We start from the raw sequence: 15013 nt of genomic DNA on the forward strand, positions 1-15013 counted from the left end.
TAGTTCCTGTGACATCATTGAAGTGGAAAACAAAGAGACGCAAACAGCAAAGCTCTATTTGCACATGCAAGAGTGTCATTTTTGATGTGATACACAATGATGTCGAGTCTATGGCATCAAGACGCAGAGAATCATGCTCCCACGCGAGATGGTCTTTCAAGAGTCGCCCAACTGCGCTTCCCCGCTCCATATTCTAAGTCAAGGAACAAGGTTCCTGAAAAGATCTCCGATGAGAAGGCAGGTGTGATCAAGGGAGTGGGCTTCATCAGGTAAGAATCTTCAGCTCGGCACGTGTCCCGGGACCCTCCTAGGCCCTTGGACACCTACAAGGAAATCACGCACACCTCACCAAGACACCTACTAAATTCCTTGAACGTGCCCCAATTCCTCTTCCCGGTGTTGATTGCGCACCTGCTTTCCTGCACCGCAACGCACGCCGGCTGATGAAGACTAACGGTCATCTTGCAGGTCTGCACGAATCCATCAAAAACTCGACATCGACGATCCAGATATCGGCACTCGTCCTAGGTAACTTGATGAGGCAATTTGAGATGAATGAATCGATGAAATCTAAGCGAGTGCATGTACAATTCCAGTCATCCTTTACAGTGAAGGGTTTCGAAAGCATGGGTCTGACCGTGCAGCATTCCGCGTGGAAAAGTGTTACACCAACGACCACCGATACAGATTGACTGGGACCTGCTAGACGGTGAGAGCGAGGAAAACACGAAATCTTGGGCTGAAATTAAATGCCACTTCAGCATTCAAGTTGTTCACAGTCAGTGCGTTAGAGCAGAATGAATATGTGCCCTGTGGTTCGCCAACAACAAAGCCTGCTGCTCCACTTGCTGCGCCACTGACCCATGTCTGTGATTTCGTTCCATATCCAGAAGGCTCTGAGAAGCTAAAGTCCAACTCCTCAATAGTTGAATATGTAACAGCATTAGACCTTTCTTGAAGGGTGGTTTCTGGGCATTGTTCTCCAGAGTCTCCACACTCCATTAAGGAGAATCCCTGAGTCCACGCATGGATCCTTCCGTCGGGTAGACGCCGCACAGTGACGTTCATTGGCTGATCAACTGCGTGCACAAAATGCCAGTCATATGTAAGGGCAATGGTGTTGACGAAGTCATATACTGCGCCCTCTTCTGCCCAGTGAATCATCTGGACTGTACCAGGGTCACGCTTAACAGGACTTATATCAGCAGTATATTGCCCAGAGCCTCCATGTGCAGATATGAAGACATTGGCTCCAAACAGCAACGCTGCTGCAATACATCCTTTTGCTGCTTGATCAGGAAGCACATAAGAGCATGCAATCCAGGCAAAGCCAGTGACATAAGATGAAGCTGACACATACCACCTAAATCCAAGAGCATAGACTACACGCACCATGCCAAGGGATAAGAGTGATCCCAATGGGATGGCAGACGTGAGCCCCAGGATCAACCTCTTGAACCCCATTCTGGAGGAGACAAATAACTATGAAGCTCTTTAAATGCCTTAACACAAATATAGAAAGCAACTCCACACACGAAGAATGCTAGTGCCCTTTCAAGCTCAGGGCCCATAATAAAGCGGATGGAACCAACTCAAAACCAGTGTAGGAAGATAGACCTTATATAGTAGACTATGCGTAAGTCAGTATTCGTTATCTCTTAGGAAAGATATCTCAGATATGGCCCCTAATTCGGGGACTGACTAGCCCTCCCTTTCTAGTAGAGACTAATAAAGTCTCCTGCCCTTTTTGGAGATGAAGCCGAAGCGGGGTATGTTACATCAACATATACTATAGTGAAGAGTTTACCGATTATAGCCTGTGTCGATAAGATCTCCGCCAATACTGTAGCATAGAAGCGCATGTGGCTGATTTAGCTTGGTTTACTCAGAACACGAGGAGTTTCAAATTGCTTACAGCCCCACCATATCGAGATCGTTGGATTTCGTTCGCCTTGAAAACCTTGAACATGACCATGGAATCATAAAACTATCCCCTATAAAAAGATCTCCATTCTCCCGATGGCACTCGAGGCCCAGCTTTCTGGTATTTATGAACGCGCCGCGGCCAGGTACCAGGAAATCACCGATGGCAAGCTAGATGCCAAATTTCTCCAAACGGTCCAGACTGTCGATGAGCTCACGTAAAAGATCGACGTGCAGAACAATGCATTCAAAGACTTTCGCGAGAAAAGAAGCAAGCTCTGCAGCTCTATGCGGCTTGCTCTTCATCCCATTGAAACGCTAGGCAACATGGCCGCGGGAGGAGCATCTTTGGTGTTTGCTACAAGCAGTGTGGTCTTCGGGGCGGTGACATACTTGATTGATGCTGCAAAGGGAGTCAGCAGCTCATACGATGCAATTGAGGAGCTTATGAAAAGTCTCAAGATCAGCATGTCCCGTCTGCTACCACCGACACGGCTCAGACCTAACGAGCTCGTTAGGAATTCACGATCCGGCTCAATATCTACAGTCAGGAGGAGATTTCAAAAGACCTTGGTGAAGAGCTCAGCGACATCATTCTCACGATCATGGAAGTATTTGCCTTGTCCACACGAGAAATGCATCGGGGCCGCCTGCGCAACTTTGGCCGCAATATTCTTCTCGGGAACGACGATGCGATCACCGGAGCCGTTGCCAAACTCGATAAGTTAACTCAAGTCGAAACAGGTCTCGTCCAAGCTGAGACACTGACCCTGACCAAGAGGACTGGTCGTACTATGAATAATGTGGCAAGCACCGTGAATACCACACATGCCGCTGTGCAGGAGACTGGATCAGCTATCAACCAGATGTCAACTCAAATGACCGAGGTACATGAGAAACTTGACAATCTGCTCGTATCAGCCAACGAGGCCCAGCAGTCTCAACTGGAGATAGTTCGCCATATCTTGAGGCCCTCGCAACCGGACTCGGCGCAAACGTGGTATGACAGAATAAGCAAGACGCATGTCCCAGGAACAGGAGACTGGGTCCTCAAGGAGAATATCTTCAATTCTTGGGTCGAACAGGGTACCCCTATTATATTCGTATCGGGGATTCCCGGGGCCGGCAAATCCTACCTCACGGCGAGCATGATTGCATTCCTAAAAGATCAATTTGCACCACATAATGATACCCAAGTCTCTACTGCATACTTATTTTTCAAGGATGATAATCCAGATACACGCTCTGTGCACCAAGCACTCCGAGACTTGGCTTATCAAATTTGCATCACCAATGCCACCTATCAGAAACACGTTAAAAATGTTCAAGATTACATGGATATCAGCTCTATAGAAACAGCATGGAGGAGGCTTTTTGTGGATTTCTTTTTGAGAGATCCCAATCTTCTTAATAAGGTGTACATTATTATGGACGGCGTGGACGAAGCCGATGACGAAGAGCGACGACTCCTCTTTAGTCTGGCCAAAGATGTTCAAGAAACTCCGGGTCAGCTAATTTCCATTTGGCTCTCACTGGACGACCACACTTGAGTGACCGGCTATACGAAAGTCTCGAAGTGGATGTGCCCACGATCCATGTGACGGTGCACAAGAACACGGCTGATATCGAGCGGTATGTCAAGGCTACAATTACAAAATCCATGGTTCTCTGAAAGACATCGGTGGAACTGCGACAAGAAATTCTTGAGACGGTATCTTCCAGAGCCAATGGGATGTTCCTGTGGGCGAGTCTGATGATGCAGGAACTCATGAAGTGCAAATCAGAAGCGAAAATACGGAAAAGTCTTAACGAAGCGCCAAAAGGTCTTCAAGAGATGATTCGGCATGTTCTAGCAAGCTTTTCTGCAACTTGTGAGCCCGAGGAACTGGAGTTCTTGAATGAGCAGTTGCTATGGACAGCCTGCTCGCCGAAGCCATTGATGCTGCGGCAAGCAGGTGACATTCTTCGTTTTAAATCTCCAGATGGAGACGGCATGATCTACTTGGAAGGTGCTCTCCGCAGGCAGTTTGAGTCTTTTTTTACCTTGAATAGATGGGATAATTTGAACACGGCCGAGCTTGAAATCCTAGCAATGAAGACATCTGCACTCGAACAGCCCACCGGTAAATCAGTCAGATCTTCAGATGGGGATCTCAGTGATGCATTTGACGCCGCGGACGATTTCATCGATTTTACGTCCTATTCGGATACCACCATCACCTTCTGCCACGCGTCGATCGGCGACTTCTTCCGGGACGAAAAAGAAGGAAAGGTTGCCGCTGGACGGGATTTCACACCTGTCGGGGTTGACTGGCGAGATGGAAAAGTCCACATCCTGAAGACTAGCCTTCGCATCATCATGAGTGAAGAGAACGTGTCTCAAGGTCTTTATCATGAAGCTGCAATGCCGTACTATGTGGTTGACAACTTATCCCATCATCTGCAATCAACTCCACCGTCGTATGCCACCGGAGAGGACCAGTCTCATATTGCTAGCATGTTGATCAAATTATTTTCGAACGAGAAAAAGCACAAATCATTTTCAAGGAAGAGCCTCTCGCGTGGATGTCGCTTATGGCGAATCTCCAATCCATCTGGCAATGGCTGGGGGACTCGCAGACCCTTGGAACTCTGGGCGACGATGTAAGAAAGTTCATCGCAAAAACACGAGAGCGTCCTGCCACGATATTTGAGCTAGCGGCATTATGCTCTTGGGAGGATTGGTTTCATGGAGAGGGACGGCCTCTAGAGGATTCATGTAGGGCTATATGGTATTACCAATGAATGCTCAACAATCAAGAGTTCGACTATCTCAATACAGCCAGCACGCCAACAGTGGATGAAGTGCTTAGTGCAGCCAAGTTCCAGGTTTCAACGGAAACGAGCTTCTGGAATATTGATGTGTCACAAGTTCTTGCGGCATTCGGGCACATGGAAGCGTGCTTTCAGTATTCGGCAAAGGTACTGGAAATCGGTCCGAAACTCCCAAGCTCATGGGCATGGATGGGAGAGGTGTACATCAAAAGAGATGATTGGCACAAGGCTATTGAGATGTTTGTGGAAGCTGAGAGGATTCACATGAAACGTCTCGAAAAAGAGCCAAGGGTCACATCCATCGCTGCCTTCACTACATGTGCATTGCTTATTCAAAGGTTCACGATGCTATAAACCGACTTGCCGCATGCCAGAGAGCCTTTGAAGTAGCTCCGCATTGTGTGGAATGCATCAGTCGCGTCCTCTTCCATCTACACAAAAGCCGCCAGTATGAGGAATATATCTTATTTATGAAACGATTTTCAGAGGCCTCCGCGGGCTGGACCCATGATTGGAGCCAACTGGACGTGTCTATGAATGAAAACCCATGGCCAGACTCCCTGTCCCTCAGATTAACAGCCTCTTCGGCACTTGCAATGAACAATATACCTTTCATGATTGCTGCATGGTCTTCTGCTCAGAGGCTGGCTCGAAAGGAATTCGAAACCGCCGGAGCAGCCTGTCTGGACTTGTCCTTTGCCAAAATTTATAAAGATCTCGCTGAAGATAAGGCGAAGGCGGTTGCTATATGGAAAAATGTCTTTGACTCCTTCGTCGACACACGGGATGGCTTCCCGGCCATGATCAAGGTTCTCTCGACGAACAGCCTCGCCATATATCTTCTTTTCGAGGCAATTGAGGTGGGTGTGGGAACACCCGAAGCAGAAGAAAAAGTTGCTCAACTGGAAGGGCTGTCGCGGCGCTTGAATTTCACATACAAATCCGAACTGTGGGTCGCTTCATACTGTCAATTCTTCGCACCCGGTGTGTACTACCGGCTAGCTGGCCAAGACGCAAAGTTTCAGGCATTGTTCAAGCCTGGCCTCAAGCAAGCAGTGGAAATGCTATAAGATGATGATCCCGAAAATGACCGAGATGGTCTGATGCTACTCCTCAGAGTCATGATAGCCGCAGGCGATGCCTCCCGCGCCATCACCATGGCGTACCATGTTGGCCATTACGAAGTTTACGATGAGGGGAAGTGGTGGCAGCTCGGAGAAGAGGACCTGGTTGTTACCTGCGACGGGCCATGTTGCATATCTAAGCCTATGAATGATAGTTTTTCCTTCTGCCCGATTTGTTACGACTTTGGATTTTGCGAGAATTGCGTGAAATTACTGCGAGCAGGAGAGTTGGGGATGGATGTGTGTAGTGCGAAGCATGTTGAACACTTGATCTATGTGCCTCCTCTGCCCCAAAATTTGGAGTTGAAGAAAAGTCAGATGTTTGCGGATGGGAAGGTTATGGAAATTGGCCAGTGGTTGACAAATTTGAAGAAAGAGTGGAACTTTTAGACATTCATGAAAATGATTCTTTACAAGAATACGGTCAACACGGTGTTCGACATCAGATTCACCTCTACGATAACTTTCATTCCCAAGCACGGAAATATCGAACGGAATTATCGAACGAGAAGAAGAGACTTGATACTGCGAATTAGTAAAGGTGTCTATGTGATTATTGTAGTTGTTATAATATACATTCTCATCAACATGAACAGAAGTTTGGTCTGTAAGCGATCAATGGGCGGGGAGACGTTGAAGAGCAGGATATCCAATAATCTTAGCCATTTATCCTTTACCGTTGGAAGTAAATGACCATAACTCGATTTACCTGCTCTTCCACCCACCTAGTCTGCTCCGGTGGTAAATCCAGCCCCGGGACCAGAAGATTCCGCAAGAATAACATGATATGCCAAGGACCCATCAAGGGCGCTGACTGTTTATGTGTTGTGGTAACGGGTCGTGTCTCGGCAAACGGATACGTGATGTGACCCTGTTTCAAGCGTACAGATTCCAGCTGACTACCTAAGTAGTATGGCACAGTTCCACAAATCTCATCGGCCATCTTGCTGATGGTTGAGTGTATTGCGGCTGATTTTATTCCGTCGAGATCGTGAGGGGGCAAAAGACGGAGACAGTTGAGCATGATACATTGCACCAGGATCCGGCAATCGCGATAGGTATTCCACGTGGAAGCAATCCACATATCTGAGTAACAGTCGCAGTGGTTGAGGTAAAGCCCAGCATCCCGGACAGATTGAGGTATTATGCTTGCGGCAACAAAGTTCCAGTTTTCTGGAATCCGATATGTCCACGAAACAAGCTTAATGTCTATTTGTGTTGCTTTGTTGAGAACTGATGTGATTTCGGCCTCGGTGGGTACTTTGGTTTTTAGCTTCTCCCATGATTTGCGCAGGCTTACGATTTCTGAAGCTGCAGTGGAAAGAAAAACGCGAGGAGAGAAGGCCTCTTTTGGTGGGGATAGTGGCCAGACTTCTGGTATTGGTACCATTGGAGTGTCCAGCCCGCGGCTGGTTTTAATCTATGGAACCGGGTTAGAATGATGGTAGAACACAGGGTGGGAGAACATACAATTTGAGCTTGAACAGCATTGTGGAGAGTGGAGGATGAAGGATCTCGAACCTTTTCGGGTCTCCGACTATTGACAAGTGCTATGGCGCCTTTCAAATGGGCTTTTCCCGGGTTTCCCCATTCTCTAAAAGCCACAAACTCCTTGATATTCAGTCAGTTCGGCATCGGTGAGGGGAAATGAAGCCAGTGCGATAGAGAAAAAAAATACCTCATAGAGTGACAGCATAAGAATCGACATGAGAATGCGATGGTATTCATTATCATCATCAGAAAGTAACGTCGCTCTGATCTTTGGTAAAGTCTGCATGAAACATCGTTGCGAAGCACGAATCAATGATTCTTGTCCGGTCCAAGCTGCCACCGTGAAATAAGCGATGGCTAAGGTGCTGGTGTGCAGAGGTGACCCAATGGCAGCATTGGAATACATCTCGGGCAAAATCTCCATAAAGCCATTTCGGATATGGGGATCTTTTGGCAGATAAAGGTAAGAATTGAAGAATAGCGGGATCACTGTGTCTTCCATGGGTTGATAGAGAGCAGCAGGTAGAGGCGCATATACAGGCCAAGAGCTATTGGATCTCGCTGATACCGCAGGAGAGGGTGATTTCACCAAGGATGCATCCAAGTTCTCATCGCCCTGTTTACAAGGACCGGACTTGTCACCTGAGCTCGGGGACAATCTGGATGCCGCTGCCTTTTTGGTGAAAGAGGGGGTATGATCCCTTAGCATCACATCAAATGGATGCAAGTACCCCGGACAATCCCGGCCGGTCCTTAGGCATGCTTTGCAGTGGGGCCGAGTTTCATCGCACTAAGAGGTTTAGTTTTAGATCGATGGTGGTATAATATGATGCTTACCTTAATACGCCGTGTTCGGCAATTCTTGCAACCAGTACTGGGCTTCCCTTGATATACCATGGTGTTTATACAGGAGGTTGAATAGAGCGGGCTTGACTCGATGGCGCTATCAGTCAAATTGGCTAGTGCCCAGCATCAGGCGGGGCTCTAGGCATTCAAGTATGATCCATGCCAGCGGAAAGTGCTTTCCGTCCTGATCAAATAGCCTTGTCAATTGGCAAGATTAAGGATACCAATACACTGATTCCCAATAACTATTTTCAGGTCAATGACAAAGCCAAGTTCATAATCACCGGATGATTTCGTCCGTAAGCCGCACAGTCACATGACCGATCTGCATTATTGCTCCGCCTCCGCAGATTCAACTGTCACTGTTGTGTTGCTCCGAAAACCGAATATTCTTTTTTTCTGACCCTTTTCGCTTTGCAAAGAGGGAATAGCGAGGTCGAGAAATTTACAGAAAGACCCATCTCATTGGTCCATCTCTCCCACATCCAGCCATGGTCTCCCTCTTCGGCTGGGGCTCCAGCTCTAACTCCGACTCCAACGCTCCAAAGCCACAAGAAACATCCTCCCAAAGCCCGAGTCAAACACAATTACCCCAATCAGTACCATCGCCATCTGAATCATCTCAATTAGCGCAGCAATCCACAGTGTCCAACAACAGAAATCTCAAACTCTTCCTCGGCGGCGTCGCTTTCTTCTCCCTCTCTGTCTGGGTCACGCGCCGCGCGAGCATAAAGAAACGCCTTGACTGCATTCCTCCTTTCTATTCTAGCTCATTATACTTCCAACCGAAAGTGAATGGCGCAGGTGAGGCCTTTGAGGCTCTCAGTCTGGCTTCGCTCAACGTCCTTTCGTTCGGCATGATGACCACCGGTGCGGCCATGTACGCCCTCGATATCAATGGGCTTGATGATGCGCGGCGGTTTATGAGAGTTGCGATGCAGGGGGGCATTGATGAAACTGGCAAGTCGGATGAACAGCTTGAGCAGGAAGTCACTGAGTGGGTGACTAATCTGCTTGGTGATCGGTTCACGAAGCAGCTGGAGAAGGAGCGCGCAAAGAAGCAGCAGCAGTCAGCGGCTGGCGAGAAGAGCGAATGATTTGCGCAAGCTGGATAAGGGGACTTGCGCCACATGTCTTGGATACACCCTACTCTTTCCTTTCTTATATATGATACCACACCACTCTTGTACATTATCCTGAACTTTTCTGATATACTTGCATGATTGCATGGGCATGGCGTTGCCAGTTGCAGTATTATGATGATTAGGGATTCATAAAAAGACATATCACATCTAAATGTGACACTTTGATTCTGGGATATCACTTTGGTAAACTATCAATACTGTAAAACGCGGACTCGGAAGAGATCATGATAAATCATCACTTATTCATCTGATCATATCGTTGACGAGCAGTTTCCTTGGTCTTGGCTAGGAACTCATCGTAACGACCTCGAGTATTCCGACCTGCTTCCTCTGTCGCGTCACCTAGTTTGCCGCCTTGCGCTCCTAGGCCAACACCTTGTGCGTAGACCTCGGTGGCGATAGGGGCAGTAACACCAGTTCCTTGAGCACCCAGACCAGAGCCTTCCGACCAACCCATTTTGCTGAGAAGAGAGGCACCTTTTGAAGTGGATTGCACCGGAGGTTCTTCTTCTACCTTTGGAGCAGCTGGTTTCGGTTGAGCGCCAGCCTTGCCTGGACCATAAGTCTTGCGACGCTCCCTTGCACGATCTCGATACTCTGCAGAGGCTTGCTGCAGGATCCCGTGTTTGACTAATTTTGCCATGGCGCGCGTTTTGCGATCTTCGTCCTGGAGATTTTTCCGGTGAAGTTGACTAAGCCGTTCGTGTCGGTTGACGTCGGCTGCCGACTTGAACTCAGTCATGCAGAGATAACAGCAGTTTCGGTTGAGGTCTGCGTATGATTGACTAGGCGGAGCTTCGGAGTCAGGGATACCTCCGTGCTCCTGACTATTTTCGGGAAGGGCCCCGTCGTCCTTGGCAATGCCATGGAGCTCGGCATGGCGGTTGCTCCAAAATTGGAGTTGACTGGGCATTGCGAGCTTCTTCGCTTTTTCAACATCCGCAGCTTCGGCCTTCCGCTTCTTGGATTTTTCGGTCTCCTTAGTGGTTGTTGCAGGCTTTTCACTTTTGGGTCGGGTCGGCTCCGTCTCTTCGCTTGAGACTTGGAGTTCAGTCACGTACGCGTTGTCATCCCAGTACATGAGCTTCAATGCCGGATTATTCAGTGGACTGAAGGTGAAGCTTTTTGTGGCGGCTGATGGGGCCAGAACCGGTACAAAGACACCTGCGTGAATATAGGTGACCATTACGGGTCGAGAGGAGATAGTGAATTTGTTGAAAGAATGCAACCGAGTGATGGCAGCTTGTGCGTCCTTGAGGGAGTTATATGAGTGAGCAATTCCAGACAAGTATATGCGACAAGGGGCAGGCTGACTTACCATCACATTGGCGAATTCGGCGAATCCATATCGCCAACTGTCATTTGTTTTACGGTCACGAACAAGCAAGACACGTCGGATAGAGCCCTCACGAGCACCTAAATTAGCGTCACCCGTTGTTGATGCCACCTTGGCTCCTTTCTTTTGATTCCCTGAACCACCGTCATTTCCAGAAGCTGGTCGGTACAATTTCGCAACACCTTTAGCAAGGATCTCCTCAGTGACTGATGGCTCCAGTCCCCGAAACAGCAAAAATTGCGACGGCTGATTTTCAGGTGCTGCGTCATTATCGCCATTATTGACAGGTCTTGCTGCGGGGACCCCAGGGGCACCAGCAGGTGGTAATTCTGATATTGGTCAACATTTACGTGATCTGAGTGTTCTATCCGCGGATACGAACCTGGTCGAGGCGCGTTACACCGGAAACATTTCGCGCGTGTGGAAAAATTCACAACAGCACACTAGAAGATTGAAAATTAGTATGAGGCTTGGGTTGCAAAGCATGAAGCTTACCATTCTACATGTCCAGTCACCTTCAGCTTTTGCCCGAGCTCGATCTTCTCTCTCACGACTGTATGCAATGCGAACTTTGGTGCTCTTTTCAGCAGTGGGACCGTAAAGGTAAATAAATGGGTGGTTTCGCTTTAAGAAATCCCTGGAGTCGTCGAGGCTGTGGAATCGAAGAAAGCCGAGCTGCCTGGACGCCTCTGCAAAGCCCATAGCATTAGTATGCAGCAAATAGGTGGCAAGTCCGTTCATATCACGCACTTGTTTGTCGGTCACGAATGACTCGAATATCGTCAAGTTGAGGGATATGGTATGCATCGCGAAGCTCATTCTCAATCTATTGGGGACCAATTCAGCAAGTCAGTCTCGTTGATTCCACAAAAAATATCCAGGAAGCGCAGGCAAGGCCACGCTGAATGCACATATATCACTCACGTCATCTTCTGTCATGTCGACAGGGAAGCCCTCCAGCATAATCTCACGGCTCTCCTGGCCAAAGTTGGACTGGCCATGTCGGCTGCCACTACGGTACTCGGGCGACTGGTAACCTTCTCGGTCTCGATCTCGATACGATTGTCTCCCTCGTCGAGGAGGAGGTGACCGTGAAGATCGGCGCCAGTCTTTCTCTCGGTTTCTTTGGTCATTGGAGTATTCGGATCGACGGTTGCGAGAGTGATCTTCTTAGCAAGGACGGGAACAAATGTCATCAGTTATCTTTCAACAAAAAACAACACCCGGTCTTTCAGTGGAATTCCGGGACTCAAGTATTATTTCCATGGGAGGTGTGTATACCGCCAGGCGATCGTGAGCGCGAGTAGTCGTCATACATGCGACCGTCTCGTTCATCGCGGTCATCGTGAGCTGCATAGGAACGGTTTGGAGGACCGTTATAGCCTCTGCTATCGTCTGAATAAGGATGCGCCATGGTTGAGACTCATGGGGGAGAGTGTGAACAATGTAGAAGTTGACGGGATTCGGAGCTCTCACTGCTGATACGCGATAGCATCGGGCCCGGCAGAAGTATACACCGCCTTGCAGTGACCCAGCAATTGGACCTATAGCTTTGGTCAGATGCGCAGATGTTTCTATTCACATAAAGCTGACATATTTCTACCTAAATATGTCTCTGACTAGAACTTGGACTGTTTATTTGAATAGAATATCAACCTTGGAGGACATGGAAAAAGTAGCATCACCGTACTATGATATATGGGGCACGGAGGTACATAATGCCGGTATCGTTTTATAGAATATGATGATCGAGGTAAATTATCTTCTTCGAGCCTTAAGGTGATGAGACCAAGCATGTGAGGAGGATAAAACTTATCACTTCACTGCCAATTGGAAGTAGAATCCAAGATGAGGTCAAAGCTCTGCTATGTGCTGCATCATCGTCATCGGTACCAGCAGTGGGGGGATCCACTTACTGCTGAGGCGTACAGTATGATTTGGACACGGCAGCAACTGCAGTCAACAAGTGAATTGATTTGGTGCTAAATATGGGTCAAAGTAACCTCCACCAGAACCAGAGGATCGGCAAAGCATATCAACCACAGAGAGTCCGACGATTCTCCGCAATGCCCCGCGGTGGGAGGAGCTACGTGGGTACTTGCACCAGACATGAGAATGCCACTCTGACCTATAAAACCTCGAACCCCAAGGTCAATTTGAACACAATTACATCTCCTGGACAACTATTGACCTGCTTATACCCCTGCTTCCATCTCCTGTACTATGGCCACCCCTGCAAAACCACAAAACCACCGGGCTTGGTGGAAAGAAAGCTCAGTTTATCAGATCTGGCCCGCATCATACAAAGACTCGAATGACGACGGCATTGGAGACATTCCTGGAATCATCTCTCAGCTTGACTATATCAAAAATATCGGCGTTGATATTGTCTGGTTGTGCCCGTCATACAAATCTCCGCAGGTGGATATGGGTTATGACATCGCCGATTACTACAGCATTGCTGATGAGTATGGTACGGTCGCAGACGTTGAGAAACTGATTCAGGGCTGCCACGATCGGGGGATGAAGCTTCTTATGGATCTGGTCGTCAATCATAGTAGCGACCAACATGAATGGTTCAAGCAATCGCGAAGCTCTAAGGATAACGAGTATCGCAATTGGTACGTCTGGAAGCCCGCTCGGTATGATGAGCAGGGGAACCGTCACCCTCCCAACAACTGGGTATCTCATTTTCAAGGTATATTGCTACTTCACATCTCAAAATAACGGGACTGTACTAATTGTTAATCGCTTAAGGGAGCGCTTGGCAGTGGGATGAGCTCACCGAAGAGTACTACCTCCACCTTTATGCGACAGAACAACCCGATCTGAACTGGGAGCACCCACCCGTCCGCGATGCTGTGCACGACATTATGAGATTCTGGCTGGACAAGGGCTGTGATGGTTTCCGAATGGATGTGATCAACTTCATCAGTAAAGACCAGCGTTTCCTCGACGCACCGGTGAAGGACCCCCGTACGCCATGGCAATGGGGCGATAAATGGTATGCCAATGGACCCCGTCTTCACGAGTATCTCCAAGGACTCGGCGAAATTCTGCAGGAGTATGATGCTTTCAGCGTGGGCGAGATGCCATTTGTGAAGGATGAGGAGGAAGTCCTCAAGGCCGTCCAGTTTGACCGTCATGAGATCAACATGATTTTCAACTTCGAGCATGTGGATATCGACCATGGCACGTACGATAAGTTTGAACCTGGCAGTTGGAAGCTCACAGATTTGAAGGACTTCTTCCAGCGATGGCAGACATTCATGTATGCCAACGATGGTTGGAATGCCCTCTACTGGGAGAACCACGACCAGCCGCGGTGCGTCGATCGCTACGTGCATGCTAGCGAGAAGAACCGCGTCATCGCATCTAAGATGCTAGCTACTGCGCTGGCACTACAATCTGGTACACCATTCGTGTACCAAGGGCAAGAGTTGGGCATGCGCAATGTTCCCAAATCATGGGGCATTGAAGAATACAAGGACCTTGACTGTCTTAACCACTGGCACAGGTATTTACTTCTATATCCCGTTAAGTTGAGTTGAATTTGAGAACTAACCTTTACAGAATCCTGAAAGAAAGGCCCGATGACACAGAGGCTCACAAGAGTGCCCTTGCAGAGTATCAGAAAAAGTCTCGTGATAACGGCCGTACTCCAGTCCAATGGTCCTCTGCCCCTAACGGAGGATTCACCGGTCCTAACGTCAAGCCTTGGATGTCCGTGAACCCCGATTTTGTGACCATCAATGCTGAAGACGAAGTAAAGGATTCTAACTCGCCGTACCATTTCTGGGGCAAGGTCCTTGGGCTTCGAAAGAAGTATCTCGATGTCTTTGTATACGGAGACTGGGTGCTAATTGACCAGCCGAATCAAGAGGTCTTTGCATACACCCGACAGTACGGAAACGACAAGGCATTGGTTTTGTGCAATTGGACCGAGAAAACCATTGACTGGGATGCCACAAGTAACGGGATTGACGGTGTCAAGGCTGTACTTTTGGATAACTATGATACCGCCGAGGCTGTCCAGCACTTTACCGGCGGGAAATGGTCACTGCGGCCATACGAGGCAGCTGTCTTCTTAGTTTAAACTTGCTCTTGGGCGAAGCACTGAGATAGAGAACCATGAATTGAATAGAATATCAGCTTCTACAAGACATGCAGTTTCTCCGGAAATAACCTAAGAAACCCAAACCAAAACAATTGAAAAGGACTGTTCAATCTACAAAGAAGCGGATCTCGGTGTCCTCCGCCACTATCGGAGCTCACTTATCCACCGTTCCCCGCACCCGATAAGCCTTAATCTCAAGAAAAGGAACTTCCACGCA

The 15013-nt window shown here is 48.4% G+C and overlaps 9 protein-coding genes across 9 annotated transcripts; 6 read left to right on the plus strand and 3 right to left on the minus strand.

The window, feature by feature from the left end:
- Window positions 1–702: 702 nt before the first annotated feature.
- Window positions 703–1464, minus strand: N7484_007507 (uncharacterized protein; the record flags this gene model as incomplete). The annotated part of the gene is made up of 1 exon (XM_057117894.1): window positions 703–1464. One exon carries the CDS (start codon window positions 1462–1464, stop codon window positions 703–705), a length of 762 nt encoding a protein of 253 aa, XP_056970929.1.
- A 786-nt stretch (window positions 1465–2250) lies between these two features.
- On the plus strand, window positions 2251–3473 carry N7484_007508 (uncharacterized protein; the record flags this gene model as incomplete). Its single annotated transcript, XM_057117895.1, has 2 exons — window positions 2251–2393; window positions 2471–3473. The coding sequence occupies 2 exons, from the start codon at window positions 2251–2253 to the stop codon at window positions 3471–3473; spliced, it is 1146 nt and encodes a 381-aa protein (XP_056970930.1).
- A 206-nt stretch (window positions 3474–3679) lies between these two features.
- Window positions 3680–4570, plus strand: N7484_007509 (uncharacterized protein; the record flags this gene model as incomplete). The annotated part of the gene is made up of 1 exon (XM_057117896.1): window positions 3680–4570. One exon carries the CDS (start codon window positions 3680–3682, stop codon window positions 4568–4570), a length of 891 nt encoding a protein of 296 aa, XP_056970931.1.
- A 137-nt stretch (window positions 4571–4707) lies between these two features.
- Window positions 4708–5807, plus strand: N7484_007510 (uncharacterized protein; the record flags this gene model as incomplete). The annotated part of the gene is made up of 2 exons (XM_057117897.1): window positions 4708–4976; window positions 5021–5807. The coding sequence occupies 2 exons, from the start codon at window positions 4708–4710 to the stop codon at window positions 5805–5807; spliced, it is 1056 nt and encodes a 351-aa protein (XP_056970932.1).
- Window positions 5808–5894: 87 nt separating this feature from the next.
- Window positions 5895–6251, plus strand: N7484_007511 (NACHT and TPR domain protein; the record flags this gene model as incomplete). Its single annotated transcript, XM_057117898.1, has 1 exon — window positions 5895–6251. One exon carries the CDS (start codon window positions 5895–5897, stop codon window positions 6249–6251), a length of 357 nt encoding a protein of 118 aa, XP_056970933.1.
- A 283-nt stretch (window positions 6252–6534) lies between these two features.
- On the minus strand, window positions 6535–7854 carry N7484_007512 (uncharacterized protein; the record flags this gene model as incomplete). The annotated part of the gene is made up of 3 exons (XM_057117899.1): window positions 6535–7281; window positions 7332–7472; window positions 7540–7854. 3 exons carry the CDS (start codon window positions 7852–7854, stop codon window positions 6535–6537), a joined length of 1203 nt encoding a protein of 400 aa, XP_056970934.1.
- Window positions 7855–8689: 835 nt separating this feature from the next.
- Window positions 8690–9295, plus strand: N7484_007513 (uncharacterized protein; the record flags this gene model as incomplete). The annotated part of the gene is made up of 1 exon (XM_057117900.1): window positions 8690–9295. One exon carries the CDS (start codon window positions 8690–8692, stop codon window positions 9293–9295), a length of 606 nt encoding a protein of 201 aa, XP_056970935.1.
- A 283-nt stretch (window positions 9296–9578) lies between these two features.
- Window positions 9579–12093, minus strand: N7484_007514 (putative G-patch domain protein; the record flags this gene model as incomplete). Its single annotated transcript, XM_057117901.1, has 7 exons — window positions 9579–10595; window positions 10662–11008; window positions 11062–11122; window positions 11175–11368; window positions 11430–11505; window positions 11604–11848; window positions 11961–12093. 7 exons carry the CDS (start codon window positions 12091–12093, stop codon window positions 9579–9581), a joined length of 2073 nt encoding a protein of 690 aa, XP_056970936.1.
- Window positions 12094–12902: 809 nt separating this feature from the next.
- On the plus strand, window positions 12903–14775 carry N7484_007515 (glycoside hydrolase family 13 protein; the record flags this gene model as incomplete). Its single annotated transcript, XM_057117902.1, has 3 exons — window positions 12903–13377; window positions 13437–14196; window positions 14253–14775. 3 exons carry the CDS (start codon window positions 12903–12905, stop codon window positions 14773–14775), a joined length of 1758 nt encoding a protein of 585 aa, XP_056970937.1.
- Window positions 14776–15013: the final 238 nt, after the last annotated feature.

This window comes from Penicillium longicatenatum (assembly GCF_028827895.1).
Source record: "Penicillium longicatenatum strain IBT 33135 chromosome Unknown contig_4_segment0_segment0, whole genome shotgun sequence".
Classification (NCBI taxonomy): Eukaryota; Fungi; Ascomycota; class Eurotiomycetes; order Eurotiales; family Aspergillaceae; genus Penicillium; species Penicillium longicatenatum.